General features: G+C 38.7%; 1 protein-coding gene across 1 annotated transcript in view; it reads left to right on the top strand.

Annotated features, from left to right (window-relative positions):
• DSG2 (desmoglein 2) overlaps positions 1–25194 on the top strand; it is a 50178-nt gene that overhangs the window by 5751 nt on the left and 19233 nt on the right. The window contains exons 2-8 of the mRNA XM_030810614.1: positions 13735–13770; positions 15299–15433; positions 16297–16458; positions 16596–16740; positions 17580–17746; positions 19944–20081; positions 20199–20384. Of these exons, the coding sequence (XP_030666474.1) occupies positions 13735–13770; positions 15299–15433; positions 16297–16458; positions 16596–16740; positions 17580–17746; positions 19944–20081; positions 20199–20384 (969 nt within the window). The remainder of the gene's footprint in view (positions 1–13734; positions 13771–15298; positions 15434–16296; positions 16459–16595; positions 16741–17579; positions 17747–19943; positions 20082–20198; positions 20385–25194) is intronic.

Here is a 25194-nt window from a genome sequence, read left to right as displayed (position 1 = left end):
GAAACAGTGATAGGCAAAGTAAGAGGTTCTAAGTAGGGATTTATTTTACTTGTCTGGACCCTCTTTTTGAAAGGCAAATATCTCCTGGGTTGATTACGCCTTGATACATGCATCCACTCAACAAATATTGAGCACCTACTCTGTGCCAAGCACTGTTCCAGGTCGCACCTCGAAATCACACCTGACTGTGGATTATTGTCGTCAGTCAAGGAGTTTCTAGCTGGCTGACTGGGGAATGTTTTGGATGGAGATGAGAGGAGATGAGACCGTTCAGATCTCCCTTGGTCTAAAACACCTCCATCCCACCACTCTTTTAAGCCCTCTACAATGCAAACAAAAACATTAAACAATGTTTGATACCCACTGCCTCAATTTAATGATCCAGTCTCCTTAGACCCCAAAAGTGCTAAAGTGCTAATTGAGAAACTGGGCAAGGGTCCTAGCTCAGTCATCATCTTCTTTTAACACCATTAATCATATCATTTCTTGTTTCACATATTGCCTTCCTTTGCTTCCTCAATATTCTGGGGTTCCTTTCACTTACAGGAACCTGCAGTGCTTCTCACCCCTTTTTTTTCTGGCCAAGCACGATGGGGCAGACAGCAGTGGGGGGGACACAGTACATATATTACTAGGAGACATCAAGTAGGGGTGGGAGACAATGGCAGTGGCCAAGAGGGTGCTGCCCTTAGGACAGTGTGTGTGTGGATGTTGAGAATGTCCCCAGTGGCCAGGCAATCCATGCCCGTCATTGAGCCGCACTGCCCTGCTCTCTGTTATCTAGCATCTCTCCGCCCTACTCAAATACTTTCCCCAGGACCTAAGCTTAACATGTCTACAATCTGTCCTCTGGAAATTGCATCTTTCTAGCCACTCAGACTGAAAACGTTGGCACCCTCTGACTCCTTCCCTATTATCCCCACACAGGGTGTTGCCAAGGATTTTTGTCCCCATAAAGACTCCTACTTCTACCTGTCTATCTCATTGCCTTTCCCCTGATACTGTTCCTCATTCCATCTCCCTGACTTAGTACTTTAATCTCTGAACTGTCTCCTGCCTTTTATCTTGCACAGTACTGCCAAAAAATCTTTCAGAATCACTAGCGACATAGTCTCCCTAATCAGAAGCTGGCAACGACTCTCCACTCCTTATAAGATCAGTGAAGAGCCTCAGCTCAACGCTTTGTCCTTATTTTCTACTTGCCACCATCGTATAGTTCTAGGTGCCAAACTGCACTACTTCTCATTTTTTGTCCAAATATCTCCATGTTCTGGCACATGCAGTCTCTCATCTGTGCGTTTTCCTTCCTCCTGTATGCACAGAAACAGATTATCTTCCATTTCCAAGGCCAAGCCCATTGCTATGTCCTTGCTAAACCTCTCCTGATTTCCCCACAGGGAAGTAATCTTGCCTTTTCTAAGTTCCCCAGAACTATTTTTATAGCCGTCAGTTATACAATTAAGATTTCCTACCTCATAGTAGTTTGATCCTCCTATTAAACTGTAAGCTTCTTCAGAGCAAGATCTTTGTATCTTTTATCTATAAACTAGCTAAATGCCTTGGGCACGGACGTATTCTTTAAAAACGTGAGTTAAAATATCTCTCTATGTTTAGAAAAGGTGGAATAATGATATGGATTTCATGTGTTTAAGAGAATTATTTAATGCCCAGATAGGTTAAGTAGTAATTTTTTTTTCTTTTTTTTTTTTTTTTTCTTTTTTTTTGAGATGGAGTCTCTCTCTTTCACCAGGCTGGAGTGCAGTGGCACAGTCTCGGCTCACTGCAGCTTCCACCTCCCAGGGTCAAGCGATTCTCCTGCCTCAGCCTCCCGAGTAGCTGGGACTACAGGTGTGTGCCACCACGCGCATCTAATTTTTGTATTTTTAGTAGAGACGGAGTTTCACCATGTTGGCCAGAATGGTCTCGGTCTCTTGACTTGGCCCGCCTCAGCCTCCCAAAGTGCTGGGATTATAGGCGTGAGCCACCGCACCTGGCCGAGTAGTAAATTTTTGTTTAAATTTTATGCATTTAGCAGTCACAAATTGGGCATCTACTATACGACCAACAGTCTTCTAAGGACATGTGAACTGCCCCCTGCAATCCTGGAGTTTACAGTGGAGAAAGGAGTGTAAGGACAAGAACTTGACATTTTTTGAATATCTGCTGTGTGCCAGTCACTGGATTTAGTGAAAGTTAATAATGGGTGAAACTGAATCAAACCCAGGTTCACCTGGCACCAAATGCCTGTCTATCAACCCAGAGGCATCATCATGAATTCCCCTTACAGCAGTTTGCTACAGTGAGTCATCAATAAGGTCCGAACTTTTGGAACTAGATAATTAATTTCACTGCAAATTAGAATCATTCTAGAAAGGAAAAAAACAAGAAATGTAAATGAAGATTTACCTCATTTCAGAGATACAATCCTGCAAAACTGTACATATAACTTTCTAAAGCCCTTGATTTTCACTCTTTTCAATTTTGCTGATCCACTTATTTGAGACCAATGAAATGCCTGCTTCCCACTTTGGACCTTGGAGTTGCCTGTGGGTTAATTTCTGGTAGTTCCTGCAGTTTGCCTTACTGACAGGCCAGTGCCATCTAATGGTAAAAAAGGGCAGTCTGAAGTTCTTGGTTTTCTTAAACTTCTCAGTGAAAAGAAATCATTTTCTTCATTTTACTTTTCAGTGTAGTGTTCAGGAATATATTGCAGCAAAAAAGTGGAAACAACCTATAATTTTTGTTTATCAAATTTTGTGAAGTCTGTTATACAGATTTATTTATATTTTGCCTAATTCCAAAAGCATTTGTGGCCATTACAGAAAACACCTACCAATAAAACAGTAAAATATTTTTTTACTTGTCTAGTCATTTAATAAATGCTATTTTGAAATGAAACTGTATTTTAGTTAGTTTGCTTGTTTGAGCAATCCAACAACGACTTCAATGAAAAGAAAAAGTACTGTTTTACTTTTTTTTGTTTTGTTTTGTTTTTCCTTTTTTTTTTTTTTTTATTATACTTTAAGTTCTGGGGTACATGTGCAGAACGTGCAGGTTTGTTACATAGGTTTACACATGCCATGGTGGTTTGCTGCACCCATCAACTCGTCATCTGTATTAGGTATTTCTCCTAATACTATCCCTCCCCTACCCCCCCAGCCCCAACAGGCCCCAGTGTGTGATGTTCCCCTCCCTGTGTCCATGTGTTCTCATTGTTCAACTCCCACTTATAAGTGAGAACATGCGGTGTTTGGTTTTCTGTTCTTGTGTTAGTTTGCTGAGAATGATGGTTTCCAGCTCCATCCATGTCCCTGCAAAGGACATGAGCTCATCCTTTTTTATGGCTGCATAGTATTCCATGGTGTATATGTGCCACATTTTCTTTATCCAGCCTATCATTGATGGGCATTTGGGCTGGTTCCGAGTTTTTGCTATTGTGAATAGTGCCGCAGTAAACATACGTGTGCATGTGTCTTTATAGTAGAATGATTTATAATCTTATAGGTATATACCCAGTAATGGGATTGCTGAGTCAAATGGTATTTCTGTTTCTAGATCCTTGATGAATCGCCACACTGTCTTCCACAATGGTTGAACTAATTTACACTCCCACCAACAGTGTAAAAGCGTTCCTATTTCTCCACATCCTCTCCAGCATCTGTTGTTTCCTGGCTTTTTAATGATCACCATTCTAACTGGTATGAGATGGTATCTCATTGTGGTTTTGATTTGCATTTCCCTAATGACCAGCGATGATGAGCTTTTTTTCATGTTTGTTGGCTGCATAAATGTCTTCTTTTGAGAAGTGTCTGTTCATATCCTTCACCCACTTTTTGATAGGGCTGAGTGTTTTTTTCTTGTAAATTTAAGTTTCTTGTAGATTCTGGATATTAGCCCTTTGTCAGATGGATAGATTGCAAAAATTTTCTCCCATTCTGTAGGTTGCCTGTTCACTCTGATGATGGTTTCTTTTGCTGTGCAGAAGCTCTTTAGTTTAATTAGATCCCATTTGTCAATTTTGGCTTTTGTTGCCATTGCTTTAGGTGCTTTAGTCATGAAGTCTTTGCCAATGCCTATGTCCTGAATGGTATTGCCTAGGTTTTCTTCTAGGGTTTTTATGGTTTTAGGTCTTACATTCAATCCATTGTGAGTTAATTTTCTTATAAGGTGTAAGGAAGGGGTCCAGTTTTAGTTTTCTGCATGTGGCTAGCCAGTTTTCCCAACACCATAAAATGGTATTTTTTAAGTGACAAATGCTTAGGACCAGTAAAAGTTAAACTAGAAGAAGAGGTATAAACCAGGGGAAAACACTACCTAAAGTAATTCAATTGTGGTTGATGAATACTTGTAAAATGAAAAATCTTTTTGTGATGGGGAGAATTCACAGTAACTGAACTGCCTGATTTATTTTATTTTATTTTATTTATTCTTGAGACAGAATCTCATTCTGTCACCCAGGCTGGAGTGCAGTGGCACCATCTCGGCTCACTGCAACCTCCGCCTCCTGGGTTCAAGTGATTCTTGTGCCTCAGCCTCCCGAGTAGCTGGGATTACAGGCATGCACCACTACACCTGGCTAATTTTTGTGTTTTTAGTAGAGATGGACTTTCACCATCTTGGCCAGGTTAGTCTTGAACTCCTGACCACAGGTGATCCACCCACCTCTGCCTCCCAAAGTGCTGGGATTACAAGTGTGAGCTTATAGGCATGAGCCTGGCCTGAACTGCCTGATTTAGAACACATCTTTTCAAACATCTCTCTGTAACTAGGGGCTCATTATCCAGTTTATGAATTTTCCAGGCTCTCCTCTTCTTCCCTTTCCTATGCTACCATATGATTTTACACAGTGGTTTCCAAAAGTGTGGTCCCACTTTTGGGACCAAGCAGCATCAGCATCCCCAGGAAACTTGTTAGATACAAATTCTTGGACCCCATCCAGACCTACTGAGTCAGACACTCTAAGGCGGGGCTCAGTAATCTGTGTTTTATCAAGGTGATTCTAATGCTATTCAAGCTTGAAAACCACTGTTAACATCCCAATTAGAAAATAAAAATAACTGGAGTAGAAAAGAAGATTAAATATTAAAAAGCCCTATGCCAAGGGAAAAAATAGGAACTGTCCATGAATATACAAAACTTTACTTGAAATAAGAATTCACAGCATGAATGAACAAGTCAAGTGTAGCAAAGCATTGCTAAATGCATATTTTAAAATTCTATGAGTTAATAAAAAGCTTTCAAAGAAACTGTCTTCCTCTTTGTAACTAACTTCAATATGACTCACCTAAAATCATATTTGTTGCATTCAGATTAGCCCAAACATCTGAAGAACAGGTGAAAGATTTTGGTAAGTCATATACTTTATTACTGTCAGACTTAAAATATTTATTATTATCTAAAGTTCAAATTTGGAGTTCAAAAATTAAAAGTTCAAAATATTGCTCTTGTTTTTTTTTAAATTAGCAATTGTGAAAAATATATTTACGTATTTAAATCAGCTGTTGAGTGAGACTGCTATAGGAGTATATAAATGTCTAGATCATCTATAAGTTGGAGTTTTAAATTGGAATTTTCTAAATAAGTTGTGCTGGTTAGCCTTAAAATAAATATTATAAAAACTGCCTTTTCTTCCTCCCGTCCCGAAAATAAGATTAAGAAGAAAAAAGTGCAGTAGGTGAATTCTAACATAAATCTGACCCACATCAGATTTATCAGAGCAGATCACCAAACTCATTGGTCCACCCTGACTGCACTGGGTCACTTGAACTCTTCTGAACATGTACATTTCTATGACTATAGACTACAGAGCCTTCTTTGTGGCTGCTGACGCTACTGCAGACCAGACCACCAGCTCTGGCAATACAAATAGAAAAATCAGGATGTGTGACCAGAGGAAATAAACAAGTGGCATCCACTCCCTTTATTTTATCTCATTTTATTTCTTTCAGATTATTTCAGCCAAAGTTGAAAGCTCTTTAAGAATGGATTGGGGATAAACCAGGGATCCTCTGGGCAGTTTCTGATTTGACCTCCCATACAATAAAAGGGAGAAACAAAAGAATTATAAAACATTCTACTGGTTGGAAGGTTGAGTAACACAAGGAAAGAAAATAACACAGATGTTAGATGATGGGCCTGAGGTGGGCATGAATTTAAAGAACCACTGGCAAGTGCCATGTCCTCTGTGTTTGAGTTCTATAGATAGTCCTTTGAGCACACTGCTTACCTTCTAGTAATTTCTCGCTGAATGGACATTAGAAGCCATTATAGTGACTGAAAGTTGAAATAATGTTTTAAACTAATTGTATTTCTCTACATCCATTTTTAATAAGATATCTCTTAGTCTGATCTATTAAAGTTTAAGGGATCACCTCACCATAAAACCACTGAACACTTCAAGATTCTCTACTTTAAAGGAAAGACTTCTGATAGAGAACCTGTCAGCCAGGAGGAGCTGTCATCCAATGACTCATGAGTCCTCCTGGATTCTTGTTTAAACTCATCAAGGTGACTTCAGAACAGGAAGTCTTTTCTAAAAGTGCTGACCTTGAAAACAAAGAGTACATTGATTAATGGTGTTTGGTATTCCCTCATGCCTCTGCAGAAAAAAAAAAAAAAAAAAATCTTTTGCCAGATACCAGGAAGTCCAGTTTTTATAAGATGTGCAGGATCCAATGGTAGGAAATTTTTTTACATGTTTTTCAAAGCAGCAAAACTAGTTAATAAAATGATTTTTTTCGAGTTTAGCAAATTAGAAAAGCTTTTGCAGAATTTTTTGGTTCATCTGAAAACACTGCTTTGGATACAGGAACTAGCAGCTTACTTTTCCTCGTCAGTCTTAAAGGCATGTTGCAGGTGACATTTTTCTGTCACCAAGTTCCTGGTGAGAAAAAAAGTCACAGATTTAGTGTTTGGAGGAACCCTTATTGGCCATTTTGTCCAGCCACCCTTCCAATGCTTGAAACCCCTTTACAGCATCCCCACAGGAGGTGACTTGAACTTACAGAGTGGACAGGTTTTTTAAAAAGTGCCAGGGAGTGGGAATGGAGGACTAAGGCAGAGAGTTTCTGCTTGTTCCATTCATGTTACTTGCAGTATACTACCCACTAGAGATGTACAGAATCTCCACAGTCCTCTGCAGCTTGTATTACTGTCCTGACCCTAGTTATTACAGTAGCTTCCAATCAGAGAAACGCAGCCGTGGTTTCTTAACCTCGGCACTTGGCCAGTTGCAGCCAGATGACACTTAGTTGTAAGGGCTATCGTGTGCATTGTAGGATGTTTGACAGCATCTCCGATTTCTACCCACTAGATGCCACTGGCATTTATCTCCCCTACCTCGAGCCCAACCCTGGTTTGACAACCAGAAATGTCTCCAGACATTACCAAATATCCCCAGTGGCAGGAGGAGCGGGGCAGGGCAAAACTGCCCCTAGTGGAGAACGATTGGTCTAAATTAAGAATGTGTTCTGTGAGATACAGGAACTTAAGGAACCAGATCCAAATTATTTAGAAAGCAGTGGCTGAGATCTTAACTGTTTGTTCAGTCAAATAAACAAACAGTTCCACAATTGACAAAATGTTAGTGCAGTTCTTTTTTCTTTTTTGTACAGTGAATGAAGCAAATATTTCAGTCCATCACACCTTACTAAAAACATGCTACTGCAATACATGCTTTAAAAATGCAGATAGCAGAACCCTCTTACCTAGATTCCAAGACAACCTCGACTTTAGGATGCACATCAGTTCTTCTAATGTTTTAGTGTAACATACATCCAGAAAAGTGCACATATCATGAGTGCACTGAACCTTCACAAACTGAAAACACCATGTCACCAGTAACCAGGTGAAGAAACAGATTGCCAGCATCCCAGAAGGCCCCTTGTGCTCCCCTCAGTCCCTACGATCCCCCGATAGCCGCTGTCCCAATTCACAGCAGATTAGCCTTGCCTGTGTTACACTGGCTCCCTAGATGCTCAGCAACTTAATACCAGCCTTTTGAGAGAAGAAAAGAAACATTGCATTAAAGATGTACAAAACCTCTAATATGCATCCCAGTTCCTTAACTAAAACCGACTGATGACTCCCAAATTTTTATCTCCGGGCATAACTTCTTTCCTGAGCTACCAACTCCTATGTCCAAAAGGCCATTCGCACAGAACACATAAAAACAGCTCTTACCACCCATTTCACCCCTCCCTCAACACCATCCCCGTCTCCTGCCCCACCTTCAGCTTACCCCATCTCTCCCCATTCTGTCTCATCTCTGGAAATGGTGCCTTCACTCACCCAGGTGTTCTGGGTCAAAATTCTAAGGGTCATCTTGACTGTTTGCCCTCATTCATTCCATTCACAGGTCTCTGTTGCCTCTGCCTTCAAAATAAACACTGGAGATATCTGCTTTCTTTCATCTTTACTGCAACCCCCGGGGTTTAAGCTAGTGTTGTCTATTGCACGGGCTTCTGCAGTGATGCAATGACTACAGTCTGGTCTCTATACATTTGTTCCTGCCCCTTTATGGCCTGTTCTCCATACAGTAGCACCAGCAAGCTTTTTCAAACATAAACTGGTTGTACCATTTCCAAACATAAAAGCTTCCAGTGGCTTCCTCTCACATTCAGGGTAAAACCCAAAGTCCTCTCCCTGACTGGGTACTGGCCTATCCCTGTGACATCATCGTCACTGATTCACCACTGCATGGCCTGGGCGTTCCTTGTGCAGGGCTTGCCTGACTGGCTTCCTCATACCATTTAGGTCTCTGTGCAAATGCAGCCCCTTCTGAGAGTTTTCCCACACTTCAAAATCACTCTCTACTATCCTGACCCTGCTTTAATTTTTTTTATTGCTCTTATCAAAACCTGGTCTGTCTTTGTCTGTCTCCCCAGTATGTAAGCATCCAACAGGGTAAGAATATCGTGTTACTTAACATATCCTACAAGCTCAGGAAATTGAGGGTATGAATTAATTCAAACTTGCAGAAATTTTAAGATAAGGACCATGCAAAACTTAGAATTGAGGAAATGTCTCATAAATTCTATTTATTGAATGCTAGTCACTGCAATAGTTACATTTCATGTATTTCTTTAATTTGCACGTCAGCCCTGCAAAATGGATGTGTCCTAGTTAGGTGGCTTTCAGATGCAAGTAACAAAACCCAACTAAAACTAGGTTAAAGAAAAGAATGTTGAATATCGTAAGAAAAGGTTTAGAGAGAGAGTTGGTCCCGATTTGAATGATTCTGTAACTTAAAGCCTTTATGGTTTCAGTTTGGCTTCTCTAGCATTTTGTTAGCTTTCCCCTCATGGTCACAGCATGGCTGTAGCTATTCCAAATGACACCTCCTCACTCAACAGTCTCCAGAGGCGCTTAAATAGGGAGGTTATGCATGCGCTTCTCTTCTAATCAGTGAGGAGAATCTTTTGTAGGGTCTCCTGATAACCTCATTGACCAAAATTCTCTTACACATTTATGCCTAAACCAGCCACTATCAAAGTAAATGGGCATACATACCTGTCAAAGACCAGAGGATATAAAGGAGAAGTGATCACCAAATGCAATGTGGAATCGTAGATTGGATCCTGGAACAGCAAAAGAACATTAGTGGGGGAAATGGTAAAATCAGAATAAAGTATGGAATTTAGTTAACAGTGCATTAACTAAATGCACCAATGTTAATCTCTTAATTTTGACAAATGTACAGCAGCTATTTAAGATGTTAACATATGAGGAAATTGGAGAAAGGAACTGCTGGTACTATCTTTGCAACATTTGTGTAAATCTAGAACTATTCCTAAGTAAAAACATATTCTAAAAGAAATGTGTGCTAGGTAATTGTTGAAACTGGATGTTAGCTATATGGGTGTGCATTTTACTATTCACTCTGCTTTTATACATGTTTGCAATTTAAAATGATCTTGATGTTAAAAATGCATACATTAATGAAATATATTTTATGAGTTTCTGCCTTCGACATACTAGCAGTCAAGAGTAACAAAAATTCTCGTGCTGACTACTGCAACAATAATGGAAAAGGCAGACTTCATTGACTGTTGTTTGTACCTAAACAAACGATATTTCATGTCACATTCTACAATCTTGATCCTCAAAATTTGGTCCGAGAACCCACAACATTGCTATCATCTGAAACCTTGTTAGAAATGCAAAGTGTAAGGCTGAACTCTAGACCTAGTAAATTGGAATCTTCATTTTAACAAGGTCCCCAGTGAACAAAATACACATTAAAGTTTAAGAAGCACTGTTGGTAACCATGTGATTTTCTGCATGTCTGAGCAAATCACATCTAGAAAGTAAATTCCAATAAAAATCAGTGAAGATGCTCATATGATGAATTTACCTTTGACTAGAGGACTATAAATTACTTCCATTTTCTTATATCCTAGTAAAACACATGACACTTGGTCAGAATAATAATATTTACTTAAAATAACATGTAAATTATACCCTCTTGCTAGGGCCAGTAAGATTGTAGGGAAGAATAAAAGTAGCAAATATTCAGTGCAGCCAACTCCTTAATATGGCCTGTATCAAAGAGAAGAGTCTGATGGTTAGAAAGATGGGCAAGAAATATATTAAATTTTTTTGTTTGTTTGTTTGTTTGAGACGGAATCTCACTCTGTCACCCAGGCTGGAGTGCAGTGGCGCGATCTTGGCCCACTGCAAACTCTGCCTCCCGGGTTCACGCCATTCTCCTGCCTCAGCCTCCCGAGTAGCTGGGACTACAGGCACCCATCACCACGGCCAGCTAATATTTTTTTGTGTTTTTAGTAGAGACAGGGTTTCACCGTGTTAGCCAGGATGGTCTCAATCTCCTGACCTCATGATCCGCCTGCCTCGGCCTCCCTAAGTGCTGGGATTACAGGCGTGAGCCACTGTCCCCGGCCGAAATATACTTAATTTTAAGACTGTTCCCTGATGATGTGGACACTGGGACCTCTCTGATCCAGGCACTGATCTTTCCCTTCAAAAATTCCCACCCAAGGAACACGCAGAGAGAAGTGATCTATCTCAGCATTGCTTTCCCTTGCTTTTCATACCATGCCACCTTTGAAAATACATAAATTTGGGGAGCACCACTTTGGTTAGAGACATCTCTGGCCATTGCTAGCTGGGCAAGTTAATAGTGGACAGAATGAAGAAGAGATCATAGATCTGATCATAAAGTAGAGAATTAGCCATGATTGTTCATATGCCCCAGAGAAGCCCACACTGGAAGCTGAACATCTGCTCTCCTTGAGTTTCTCTTTGAAATGGAGAGCCAAGAACATGAACTGACAATGGAAAGGAAAGAAAGAGGCTGAAGGATTCACTTGTGGAATGGACCCTACAGGAAGCTTTCAAATGAATGCAAAGGATGTGAAAGAGACTTTGAAATTTTAGGGAATGCCTTGTTTCCCATGATGTACCAATTAGGGCTTCATGGATCCATGTGACCATGCAGATGGGGAAAGGCAAACAACTGAGACAAGCTACGCCAAAGACAGAGTCCAGTGAATTAATGCATAAATGGAAGGTGGAGTAGTGGGAGCAATACTTATAGACAATAATTTCAGTTTGGAACTATAAGTAAGAGAGGGATATAGAGAAATAGATTGTTAACAGAAACAAGAGAGGGATCTGGGTTTTTTTTAGATAAGGAAAACCTAAATATATTTGGTTTGCCAGTCAGAAGGAAATAAATGTGTTGATTAGCCAATGGAGAAGGAAGATAAAAGGTTAGTAAAAGGATTAAGGTTCTTGAAGATAAATGTGGGAGAACAAATAGAGTTGCAAATAAAGCACACAAACGATGGTTTAGCTTGGAAAGGAGTCAGGACACCTCTTCCCTGGGGAAAGAAGGGAAGGAGAGGATGACTGAAGATAGTCTCAGTCAAATAATACATGGGGTCATCTCCTAAGAGTGAATAGGTACAGAGGTGTGACTAGAGTCATCTCCTAAAGTTTGGAATGCCTATTTTAGAAATGCAGTAAGGGTAAGGCAATGACAAGGTGACGATATAATTTATAGTGTGAGCACACTTTTGAGGATGAAAGGGTTGCTAACAAATGGAATGCCTCACAGCAGGTGTCAACCTAGACTCTTCTGGGCAAATGCAGACATATGGTCACACTAGAAAGGAACCGCCACCCCATGGAAAGAGCAGCTATTTAAGAGTATGAATGTGTAAGGGATCTATTCAGCCACTGTGGCCTCCTCTAGTGATATTGCCAGTACATGGTCAGAACTAAAGAGAATAATAGGTTTCTAGAGTTGAGAGGAAAAGTGAGGCAGGAATAGCAGTCATGAAAATGAAGGCTCCCTGGTGGTCACTGACAACATCTTCAGAGTGGCAGGCAGCAGTCTGCTAGCACTGGTCCAGTAGAACTGTGTGCAGTGGTGGAAATGTTTTCTGTCTGCCCTGTCCAAATGGGTAGCCCTTAGCACATGTGGCTGTTGAGCAACTGGATTATTCATTTCAAATAATTTCGGTTAAAATCCAAATAGCCACAAGTAGCTACCATATTAGAAAGTGCTGGTTCAGATTGAGCCAAGAGAAGAAGGAAGCCAGCGGGAGATTAATGAACTATAAGGAAATCCTGCCATTTGCAGCAAAACAACATGGCTGGAACTGGAGGTCATTATGTTAACTGAATAAGCCAGGCACAGAAAGACAAATACAACATCTTCTCACTCATATGTGGGAGCTAAAAGTTTTGATCTCATGGGCATCGAGAATAGAATGATAGAATCCAGAAACTGGGAAAGGTAGTGGGGAGTTGGGGGAAGAAAAGAAATTGATTAATGGGTACAAATATATGGTTTGATAGAAGAAATAAGACCACTAGTTAGAAATAAGAACATTAGTTCGATAGATCAGCAGGGTGACTATAGTTTACAATAACCTATTATACATTTCAAAGCAGCTAGAAGAGAATTATTTGAATGTTTCTAGCATAATGAAAAGACAAGTATTTAAGGTAATTGACATCCCAAGTACACTAATTATTTTTACAAATTATATGAATGTATTAAATTATCACATGTATTCCAAAACTATGCACATCTTTAATGCATCAATTTTTAGCATTATTATTTTAGAGTGCAAAATATTCAGAAAGCAAGATGGGAGTTTTTTGGGCAAATTTAAGAGTAAGCATAACTGTATTTAGAACAGTACTATGTCATGATGAAGTCCCAAGTGTGATGGTGCCTATGAAGAACCAAAGCAAAGAGTTGGTGGGACTGAGGATATTGAGGAACTGAGAGGTCAGAACATGGGCTGTCTGTGTGTGTGTGGTGTGTGTATGTTTGTGTGTGTGTAATGCACACACATCCATAGGGATGGTGGGAGTTAGCTGGGTGTGGAGTACGTTACATACTGGTGGCCTTGAGGAAAAGTAAGCAGGTCCTGGAGAACACAAGATAAAAACCATAGGATGCGGAGTAAAGGATGAGAGAATGTCTAAGATTTCACAAGGCAGATTATTTTGTTTGTTTTTTAAGATACCATTTTCTGGAGGAGTCAGTATGGATCCAGGAGAAAATAGATTTCTCCTCTGGCACTTCCCATTAGGGAAGGCAACGGGAAAAATTAGTTTCCTCTTGACAAAGGATAGTAGTAGTGGTTAAACTTTTTTTATATCTATAATATTCAATTGGTAGGTTATTCATGAACAATGTTTTCACACTGAATTGAGCAGTAAATTGGCTAAATATCAAATAATTTTATTTTACAGATCTGCTTTAACGTTGGAAGTGGACTTCACTTACAGGTGAGGAAACAAAGGGATTATTTCTGCCTTCTGACTCAGGAGGCTTAATTCCATGGCAAACAGGTTGGCTGGGCTTTACTAGATTAAAGACACACGTTGTATTAGACCCAGCCATTCCCATTCAAACAAGTGCAGAGGAGCTCATCCAGGGGTATTCAGTGCAGCAGTTTTTGACAATGTAAATATCCACCAATAGGTGAATGTTAAAACCATTTATGGTACATGGAAGAATGTCAGTGACGAGGTGCTGAATGAAAATCGGGGCAAAATAAGATACATAGTGTAAGTCCATTTTTATAGCAAAAAGACGTTTATACATCTGTGTATATATGTGCAACTGTATAGTTATGAAAAATCATAAAAGATGTTAATCAAGCTGTTATGAATACTTTGTGAAGTATAAGTGAAAAAGTAATTTCAGTTTTTTGTCATAGAAAATTTTGTTCAAGTAAAAAAAAAAAAATCAATGACCTAGTGATAACCAGTGTAAATATTTTGAAGTAAAATACCTATTACATAGAGCAACAAAATGAGTAAAATGATGAACCAAACCTAGTATAAGGATTATTTCTGATCTTAAGATCCCAGGTCAGCTGTATTGAAATTTTCCTTGGATAAAATATATATTCACCTATAAAACCCAACTGGAAATTTATAGAATGGTTTTCTGCCTAAGGTTCTGAAAATCAAATGGGAAATTTAATTCTTTACCCAATCCTGAAAACAATAAATTCATTAACTGGCAGTTTCCCTAGTTTTAGTCAAATTTATATCAATAGATTACTAAGATTTAGTCTTAAAAAACATTTAGTAATTTATTTTTAAACCACAAACCACCACAGAAAAATGAAACTTCATTTTCAGTTAATAAGAAAAAACATTTTTGACATGATCTGTTATTTTTTACTTTGCCAATTTGTAAGGCTACTAAATGATTCTTTAAACTTTTCAAACTCTCACTCTGGGAAATCATTTCTTATAGTTAAAAACAAAATTCTACTGGCTGGGCACAGGGGCTCACACTTGTAATCACAGCACTTTGGGAGACTGAGGCGGGTGGATTGCTTGAGGCTTGAGTCTAGGAGTTAGAGGCCAGCTTAGGCAACATGGTGAAACCCCATCTCTACTAAAAATACAAAAATCAGCCAGATGTGGTGGTGCATGCCTATAATCCTAGCTTCTTGGGAGGCTGAGGCAGGAAGATGGCTTGATCCGGGGAAGTCAAGGCTACAGTGAGCCAAGATCATGCCACTGCCCTCCAGCCTAGGTGACAAAGCAAGACCCTGTCTCAAAAGAAAAAATAAACCAGAAAAAACCCTATACTTTACTAGCTTGGAGACAATCTCTTGAGGCCCTACGCAGTTTGCTGGAATATATATATTCCGTTTTAGACAATGAAGCCTCATAGGAAATACGAAGCATACCTTAAAATTTGCACTATTTAAAAGTTTAATATGTTATAGGACAGCATACTAATGTTCTATATTCATGAAACATAATAAATTTTGGCAATATTCTATTGTTGTAGGTCTTAAGCACAAGAAATGAAAATAAGCTGCTTCCTAAACACCCTCATTTAGTGCGGCAAAAGCGCGCCTGGATCACCGCCCCCGTGGCTCTTCGGGAGGGAGAGGATCTGTCCAAAAAGAATCCAATTGCCAAGGTACCTCCTAAAGAGGAATATGAAATATATGCATATGACTAAAATGTGCTGTGAGAGGACTTTTATGTCTACTTTAAGATTTAAGGAAAATGTGTAATGTGCTTACAGAGTTTTTAAATATTCAAGATACATATGAAAACTAGCAGAGGTTGCTTTTTAGCATAAAGTATCAACTTTAAGATTCTCTTTCCCATTCCGGAAGATGCAGCATAATTGGCAAAAATATAGATAACTTTGAGTTTTGATTTAACTAAGAGTAAAGGGATTTGGCACTGGTAACACAAAATGTTCAGTGCTCAAAAGAGGATGTCATAAAATGTCATTTTCAAGATGAACTGGTGTCTATTACTAGGTAGGGGGACCATCTTCATCTGCCTGAGACAGTCGTGGTTTATGCCTGTTGTCCTGGCTTAATAATTAATATCTGTGTTTTCATTCTCAAGGGGTCCAATTTTTTGGATAAATTATGTGATAGTGTTGCTACTCTATATCTCAAAGTTGGCATGCACAACATAAACCCTTCATTTTTTTCCCCCAAAGCTTTTCTTCATAAGTTCTACCCATTTTGGTAATTGACGCTATAATTCTCTCCTGTTTTTCAAGCCAAAAATGTACCACACACTATCAGTTCTATTCCAAAAATATATTCCAAATCTGCTGCTTCTCTTCAACTCCACTGCCATTCCCCTAGTCCAAGTCATGTCATCTCTGGCCTGTATTACCAAAGAACTTCAGAAGGAAATTGTCCATAAAAATATTTACCTGTAAATTATAGAGAATCACTTCTCAGGCTTTTGGCTAAGATCAAATCCAGTAAATTACAGAGAGTTCAACCTGAAATATTCCTGTTATTTTTATGTTAGATACATTCTGATCTTGCAGAAGAAAGAGGACTCAAAATTACTTACAAATACACTGGAAAAGGGATTACAGAGCCACCTTTTGGTATATTTGTCTTTAATAAAGACACTGGAGAACTGAATGTTACCAGCATTCTCGATCGAGAAGAAACACCATTTTTTCTGGTAAGAAGAATAATTTTACATTTATTAGTTTGTAGTTTTTCTTTCATAATAAGTATCATTTGTTTTATTTTTTCATAGTATGGTAATTTAGTTTTCTTTGCTTAAATCCAATCTTATTATTTATGTCATGATTTCAGCTGACAGGTTACGCTTTGGATGCAAGAGGAAACAATGTAGAGAAACCCTTAGAGCTACGCATTAAAGTTCTTGATATCAATGACAATGAACCAGTGTTCACACAGGATGTCTTTGTTGGGTCTGTTGAAGAGTTGAGTGCAGCACGTAAGAGTCTTTTTTTTTTTTTTTTATAAATAAATACCTAAGATTACTTTATCCCCACTGTAAATAAACACTAAATTTCATATCTTAATGAAAGTTGAGTATTACCTACAGAACAAATGATAAGAAAGCAGTTCAGAACTGCTTTCCTTATAGGTTTAAAGGACTTTACATGCCATTGCTTTTACCTTCAGAACAGATAGGGTAGATTAATGTGACAGATAAGGTCTCTGTAGCAACTACTCAACTCTGCTGTCTGCAGGAAAGCACCATAGACAATATGTAAACAAATGAGCCTAGCTGTATTCCAATAAAACTTTATTTACAAAAACAGGTGGCTGGTTAGCTTTGGCCCCACAGCTTTGGCTATAGTTTGCTGACCTGTAAGTTGTATTATTTTTACTGTAAGGTTTATTCATAACATTGTTCAACACAGTGCTCTTCATGAGGACCCGAATGAGAGATTTCTTTTTGACCATGATATAAAGAATAGTTACGCTTCTCCTGATTTGTTTGTATCTTAATAAATATCAGGATGTTGTACCTGCTCATGTTACTTTCTTTGTATTGGCTACTAATACTATTATAAACAAATCTGTCACCTTATACAGCAATTTTTCAGGACTGTACCCTCAGCCTTGCCTTCATCTTGTTTTTACTATTGTTATATTCCATTCACGCTTATGTCCTCATCCAGTTAAATGTTATATTGTGGTCAACTGCACGTGATTTTGATAAGCACCTGAAATCTTTTTTGGAACAAGCTAAAATTATAAATAAAATAACAGGTAAGTGTGCTTAAAGTTGAATTTCATCTTAGACATCTTTATTTCTAATGCCAGATACACTTGTGATGAAAATCAATGCAACAGATGCAGATGAGCCCAATACCCTGAACTCGAAAATTTCCTATAGAATCGTATCTCTGGAGCCTGCTTATCCTCCAGTGTTCTACCTAAATAAAGATACAGGAGAGATTTATACAACCAGTGTTACCTTGGACAGAGAGGTAAGTTAATATGTTATGTTGCCCATCTTTAAACTCTCTATCCTTTCCAGTTTCTCCTCTCTTTTTCTTTTCTAATTTTCTTATTTTGTTCTGTATTCCTTATCCATAGGATAACTCTTGGAATTACTCTCTTTTAGGGATGTGCTGTCCAATATGGGCCATGTGACTATTGAGCACTTAAAATGTGACTGGCCCAAATTGTAATGTGTTGTATGCACGTTAAATGTGTAATATATACACTAGATTTGAAAAACTTAATATGAAAAATGCGAAATATGACCTTAATGTTTTTTGTGATCATTGCATGTTAAAATAATATTTTAGATATCATGGATTAAATAAAATATACTTGTTTAAAATTGCTATCACGTGTTTCTTTTTAAAATGTGACTACTAGAAGATTTAAAATTATATGAAAACAGCACCATTCTAGGGCCTCTCCTATCAGGGTTCTGTTTACTAGAGATTCCTAAAACATTTCTCAGTTTGCAGTTCTCTAATGAAACATTAGGAGGCCCCTCCACTGCTAGTACATAGGAGGCAGTGAGGAAAGGGATGAAAATAGGAATCCTAGTTAGAGAATAAAAGTATCTGTAAGGGAGAGAATTACTCTAAATCCCAAATTGAAGGAAAATTTGAGTAGGTTTACTAGGAAGGCGTTTCTCTCGAACATTTCACTTTATTATTTCTAACTCAAAGGGAAATTTTTAAATAAAAAGGGGAGATAGAAGATTTTTTAAATGCTGTAGACATAAAGGTTTTGACAGCATACAAGAATAAAATGTGGTTGATCGTAAAGTACACTCTTTGTCATCAGATATAAATCATCATCCAAGTGCACTACGTTCAGTATTTCTTAGAAAAATGATTGGCTGGGCGCAGTGGCTCACGCCTATAATCCCAGCACTTTGGAAGGCTGAGGTGGGCAGATCACAAGGTCAGGAGATCGAGACCATCCTGGCTAACATGGTGAAACCCCATCTCTACTAAATATACAAAAAATTAGCTGGGCGTGGTGGCGGGCACCTGTAGTCCCAGCTACTCGGGAGGCTGAGGCAGGAGAATGGTGTGAACCCAGGAGGCAGAGCTTGCAGCGAGCTGAGATCACGCCATTGCACTCCAGCCTGGGCAACAGAGCGAGACTCCGTATCCAAAAAGAAAAGAAAAGAAAAATGATTTAATTCTGCCCAAATTGGAAGGATTGTGCCCAACAGGCTTAAGGGGATGTTTATAAAATTAAAGAATATGATTACACCTAAAATTCTATTCTATACCTTTTCACATAAAATTAGAATGGAAAAGTGTTACTTTGCATTAGTAGTGTGATTTTTAACAAGCTGCTGTTTCTAAAGGACAGAAAGTTTAGCCAATAGTAATGGCTGTTAACTTACTGGGCATTTACCTTCTGCCAGGTACTGTTCTAAGCCTCTTTATGGATTAACCCATTTGATCCACATAGAAACCCTGTGAGGCAGATTCACTTATTATCCTCATCTTACACATAAAGAACCCGAAGGTCAAAGCGAATAACTGCATGTCCAACACAGTCAGTAAGTGACGATGCCAGAATTGGAACCCAGGCAGATGGCTCCAGGGTCCTGGTGTCCTGCTGTGCACTGAGTGGTTCTGCCCTACACAGGACCCCAAGCACTGGCACTACCTGCCCTCCTAAATTCCAGCCACACTGAACAGAACCATAGTAAGGGGACCTCATGGAAGAGAAGAAGTGACATCTGAGAAGCCGTTCTCTAGGATACATACTATAAGAATCAAATCTCTGGGGAATTCTGGACAAAGTTCACCCAGTTTTGCCTTCACTAACCAAGTTTATTTAGGACCAGCTTTTCCTCTCTGAGAATGAAGTGCAAGACAGAAAGAACCAATTCCTACAGTTCCACCTCACTTTCAGTAGAGAATAAGCTACATTTTCAATAGTGGCTCCTTTGTGCAGACTGTCTCCTGATAATATCACCAATGACATATTGAAGAATTTGACTATCTACAACTCCCGAGGCTTTTCTGTTCTGCAAAAGCTCTGACTGCAAGTAAATAGTATCTTCACACAAATAATAGCAGATCATAAAACAGATTTGTAAATAAAATATACTGTGGTACATGATAAACTGGACTAAAACCAGAAAGCCAGATGTAAGAGTGACTCTTTTCACACAGCTGGATATTTTTCATTGCTCTGCAGGAACACAGCAGCTACACTTTGACGGTAGAAGCAAGAGATGGCAATGGAGAAGTTACAGACAAACCTGTAAAACAAGCTCAAGTTCAGATTCGTATTTTGGATGTCAATGACAATATACCTGTAGTAGAAAATAAAGTGGTAACTATTATTCTTATAATAACTGTACCTATTTATGTATATTTTAGTCCTAATTAAAAATGTATCACTTATGTTTGTATTTCATTGAAATAAAAATCATGTGTTCATGTTTTGCAGCTTGAAGGGATGGTTGAAGAAAATCAAGTCAATGTAGAAGTTACGCGTATAAAAGTGTTCGATGCAGACGAAATAGGTTCTGATAATTGGCTAGCAAATTTTACAATTGCATCAGGAAATGAAGGGAATTATTTCCACATAGAAACAGATGCTCAAACTAATGAAGGAATTGTGACCCTTATTAAGGTAAGTACTAAGTATTCAAAACTGGCGTGGGCCAAGTTGGTGCTGGAAAGGAATCTAATATATTTTGAGCCCTGAACACTTAGAAGTGCTTTACATACTCAATTAACTAGCACTACAGTTGTTTGAGAAAGGAGCCATCCCTATTTGCCCAAGTTCTATGCCTAGGAAGTGGTCACACTATGGTTCAAATTCATATCAGGGGACTCTAATCCTAGCCAGACAGCATGCTACCACCATCATTACTGCTTAGCCCATTTCCAGGCTTTCTTGCAGCTCATACCTGGTGATCACATTCTCACATCACAACCTCTTGCCTCTACTGAGTATCCCCTCAATTACTACCTCTGATTTTATCTACTTAAGAGTAAAGCCAGCCCCACACTTTGAGAAGCCAAGGCAGGCAGATAGCTTGATCCCAGGAGTTCGAGACCAGCCTAGACAACATGGCAAATCCCCGCTTCTACGAAAAAAATACAAAAATTAGCTGGGCTGGCGGCACATGCCTGTAGTCCCAGCTACTAAAGAGGCTTAGGTGAGAGGATAGCTTGAACCCAGGAGGCGGAGGCTGCAGTGAGCCATGGTCACACTGCTGCACTCCAGGCTGGGCAACAGAGTGAGACCCTGTTTCAAAAAAAAACAAAAGAACCCAAAACAAAACCAGTAAACCCAGCCCTCACTAATAACATCTAAAAATAAAAGCTGTGATAACTTGATAGTTAAGTGTGCCTAAGAATCACCTCATAAAACTGCATGCCAAAAATGTAGGTTCCTGGTCTCATCAACGAAAAGTTTCATTGGGCAGGTTTCAGGAACTTGTCTTTTTAACAAAAATCCACTTGTGATTCTAATATTAGTATGAGGCTCACATTTGGAAATATAGTATACTAAGTTCTTGTGCTTAATTGAGTCAGTGAAGGGAAAATTGAACTAAATAGGGATATTAAGCATTTATGTCGAATTACAGGATGGGCCGGGTGTGGTGGCTCAGGCCTGTAATCCCATCCCAGCACTTTGGGAGGCTGAGGAGGGCGGATCACGAGGTCAGGAGTTCGAGACCAGCCTGGCCAACATGGTGAAACCCCATCTGTACTACTAAAAATACAAAAATTAGCCGAGCATGGTGGTGCATGCCTGTAATTCCAGCTTTGCAGGAGGCTGAGGCAGGAGAATCACTTGAACCTGGGAGGCAGAGGTTGCAGTGAGCCGAGATCGCGCCATTGCCCTCAAGCCTGGGCAATAGAGTGAGACTCCATCTCAAGAAATATAGGTAAGGAATAATATCAGTGTATTTTAAGTAGTTTATATTAGAATTGCCTTACCAGATCTTAAAATAAAATGCAAAGCCACAGTTCCAAAATACTATTTCATTAAATTACACATAGGCAAAAATTGATTCCAGAAGTTTCAAAATTCTTACGACCAACTTAATATATAACAGACTGGGTAAAACTCTGACAGTGGAAAGAGGAATAATGGTGATATAAATGTATAACAGAATAGGGAAGAATTAACTTGAGGTTTCATGATAATTGAGCACCACTTATTGACAGCTACTATATGCATTTAAGCTACCCTTTTAAAAGCAGAGTAAAATTGAATAGCATTACCTCCTGTTTAATGGGAAGAACTCATGATTGTTGAAGAAATGGATCATGTCATTCGAGACAAAATCAGTTTATCTGCTTGTGTAGAAATATAATTTTTAAGCCATCAATTTATAGGTGTGACCATGCCAGATACCTGAGATAGAAAAGCCAATTATACACGCAAGGAGAAACAGTCAGATATTGATGAATGACAGAGGTGCTAGCATAGAATTGTCATGTGCCACATACGAACGTTTCAGTCAGTGACAGACTACATATATGACGATGGCCCCGTTAAATTATAATGGAGCTGAGAAATACAGAGTAAGGATGTAAAGAAAAAAAATATTTTTGTGTAGCTGCACAGTGTGTTTGTGTCTTAAGCTAAGACTCATTACAAAAGAGTCAAAAAGTTAAGAAAATATTAAAAAGTTTATAGAGAAGTTATGGTAAGCTAAGCCTAATTTATTACTGGAGAAAGCTTTATTTTTTTTTAATTTAGTGTAGCCTAGGTACAGTATTTACAAAGTCTGCAGTATACGGTAATGTCTTAGGCCTTCATATCCATTCACTCTCTCACTCAGAGTAACTTTCAGTCTTGCAAGCACCACTTATGGTGAGTGCTTTATACAGCTGTAGCATTTTTCAAATCTTTACTATCGTATTTTTACTATACCTTTTCTATGTTTAAGCATGTTTAAGTACACAAATACTATTGTATTAAAATTGCCTACAATATTCAGTACAGTAACATGCTATACAGGTTTGTAGCATAGGAGCAATAGGCTATACCATATAGTGTAGGTGTATAGTAGGCTTTACCATCTAGGTATGTGTGAGTTCACTCTGTGATGTTTGCACCTCAACAAAATTGCCTAACAATGCATTTCTCATTCCTCAAATCATTAAGCAATGCATGACTGTATTTTTAGTGTACTATGATAGCACAAAAAAGGGATATAGTTATTTCTATCAAGAGGGATGTAAATAAAAAAAAATGAGTATTACAATGAAAGCAACTGAGATAATTACAAAGTCATTGTCTCAATTATATAATGAATTGCTTCCAAATTATAAGGGCAGCAATCAGATTCCATTGAAAGGAATTTAGACAAAAAAGATATACAAGTAGCAAATACCCACATGAAAAGGTGCCAACATTAGGGAAAATCAAAACTATAAGAGATACCACTTTACCTTTTAGGATGGCAGAAATGAATATCTTAGTCCGTTTGGGCTGCTACAACAAAATGCCATCATCTGGGTAGCTTATTAACAACAGAAATTTATTTCTCACAGTTCTGGAGGCTGGAAAGCCCAAGATCAAAGCAGATGCAGTGTCTGGGCAGGTTGTGCTTTCTGGTTCATACATAGTGCCTTCTTGTTGTATCGTCACGTAGTGGAACATCCAACAAGCTCCACTAGGCGTCTTTTAAAAGAGCATTGATCCCAGGATCTCCCAAAAGCCCCACTCTTAATATCATCACTTTGAGAGTCAGGATTTCAGCACATGAGTTTTAAGGCGACGCAAACATTCAGACAATAGCAATCGAAAAGATTGACAACACCAATTATTGGCAAAAATATAGAGAAACTGTATTGCTGGTGGAATTGTAACATGATACGGGCAGTTTGACGGTTTCTTTTAAAAGTTACACAAGAGTAGTTATATGACCCGATGATTTGATTCTTAGGTTTCCAGCCAAGAAAAATAAAAACAGGTCTATACAAAGACATGTATGCAAATGTTCTTAGCAGCATTATTCATAATAATAAAAAAACTAATAGCAGTCCAAATGTCCATCAGCTGGTGAGTAGATAAATAGAATGTGGTGTATTCATATAATGGAATACTAATGAGCAATAAAAAGACATGAAGTACTGATACAAGCTACAACACGGATGAACCTCAAAAACGTGCTATGGGCTGGGCGAGGTGGCTCCCGCCTGTAATCCCAGCACTTTGGGAGGCCAAGGTTGGGGGATCACCTGAGCTCAGGATTTTGAGACCAGCCTGGGCAACATGGTGAAACCCTGTCTCTACTAAAACAAAAAATTAGCCAGGTGTGGTAGTGCATGCCTGTAATTCCAGCTGCTTGGGAGGCCGAAGCAGGAGAATTGCCTGAACCCGGGAGGCGGAGGTTGCTGTGAGCCAGCATCACGTCACTTCATCCCAGCCTAAGAGACAGAGCAAGACTCCATCTCAAAAAAAAAAAAATTTGCTGATTATGCTAGGTATAAGGAGCCAGACACAAAATACTACATATTACATGATTCCATTTACTTGAAATTTCTAGAAAAGGTGAAACAATGGGGATAGAAAGCAGACTGGGATTGCTTGGAGTGGATAGTCTGAGTGGGGACTGACTACAAACACACGTAAAGGAACTTTTGGGGGTGATGGAGTGTTCTAAAACTGGACCATAGTGATGATTGCAAATCCAGAACTCATCATGCTGTACACTTAAAATGGGCGAATTTTATTGTATATAAGTTATACCTGAATGAAGCTGTCCAAAAAGGATAAAGGAGATGAACAGATATTTTTAAATATGGAAATAGAGATAGTAAATAGTAAATAGCACATGAGAAAAATTCACAGCTTTGTTAACAAATTAACAAACTTACAATCTTTAATGTTATTTAAAAATAGCAAAAATGCAAATGATAAAGTTTACAGAGTTGTAAAAAATAGAGGTCTATTCCCTCACACAGTGCTCTTGATACTGAAAATTTTCCATTTGCTTTGGAGCATTATGGCTACTTATGACTAACACTGTGAAACACTTATGGCCCCAATACCTAGCTTTTATTTATTGATTTTTTTTCATGGTCTTGGCCTTTGGATACTAATGACATCTGGCTGGAAGATTTTATTTCTCATCCGGCATATATCATGCCATCAGACAAGCATGTCAAGTGGAAGAGTGACTTAAATAAACTAACAAGCTTTCACAAAGATATTACAGTCACAAAGGATGTATTTTCTCTAGTCTTTTTCTCCTGTGTCCTTGTCTCAACATCATAGTGATCCATATTTTTAAAGGGTGCAGAAGTTGTGATCCATCCAGAGCCCAATAGAGAGGAAAACTGACTGACTTATTTTGGTGAAAATAAGTAGTGGTAGCTCCAAAGGAAGGAAATTCACAATGAATCCTCCAAAAAAAACAAGTGAAAAGCTTTGCTGTAATTCATGTAAACATACCTAATGTATTTAATTTTAT

The sequence above is a fragment of the Nomascus leucogenys genome, chromosome 4 (genome assembly GCF_006542625.1).
Source record: "Nomascus leucogenys isolate Asia chromosome 4, Asia_NLE_v1, whole genome shotgun sequence".
NCBI lineage: Eukaryota > Metazoa > Chordata > Mammalia > Primates > Hylobatidae > Nomascus > Nomascus leucogenys.
This window is presented reverse-complemented; position numbering and strand designations above follow the sequence as displayed.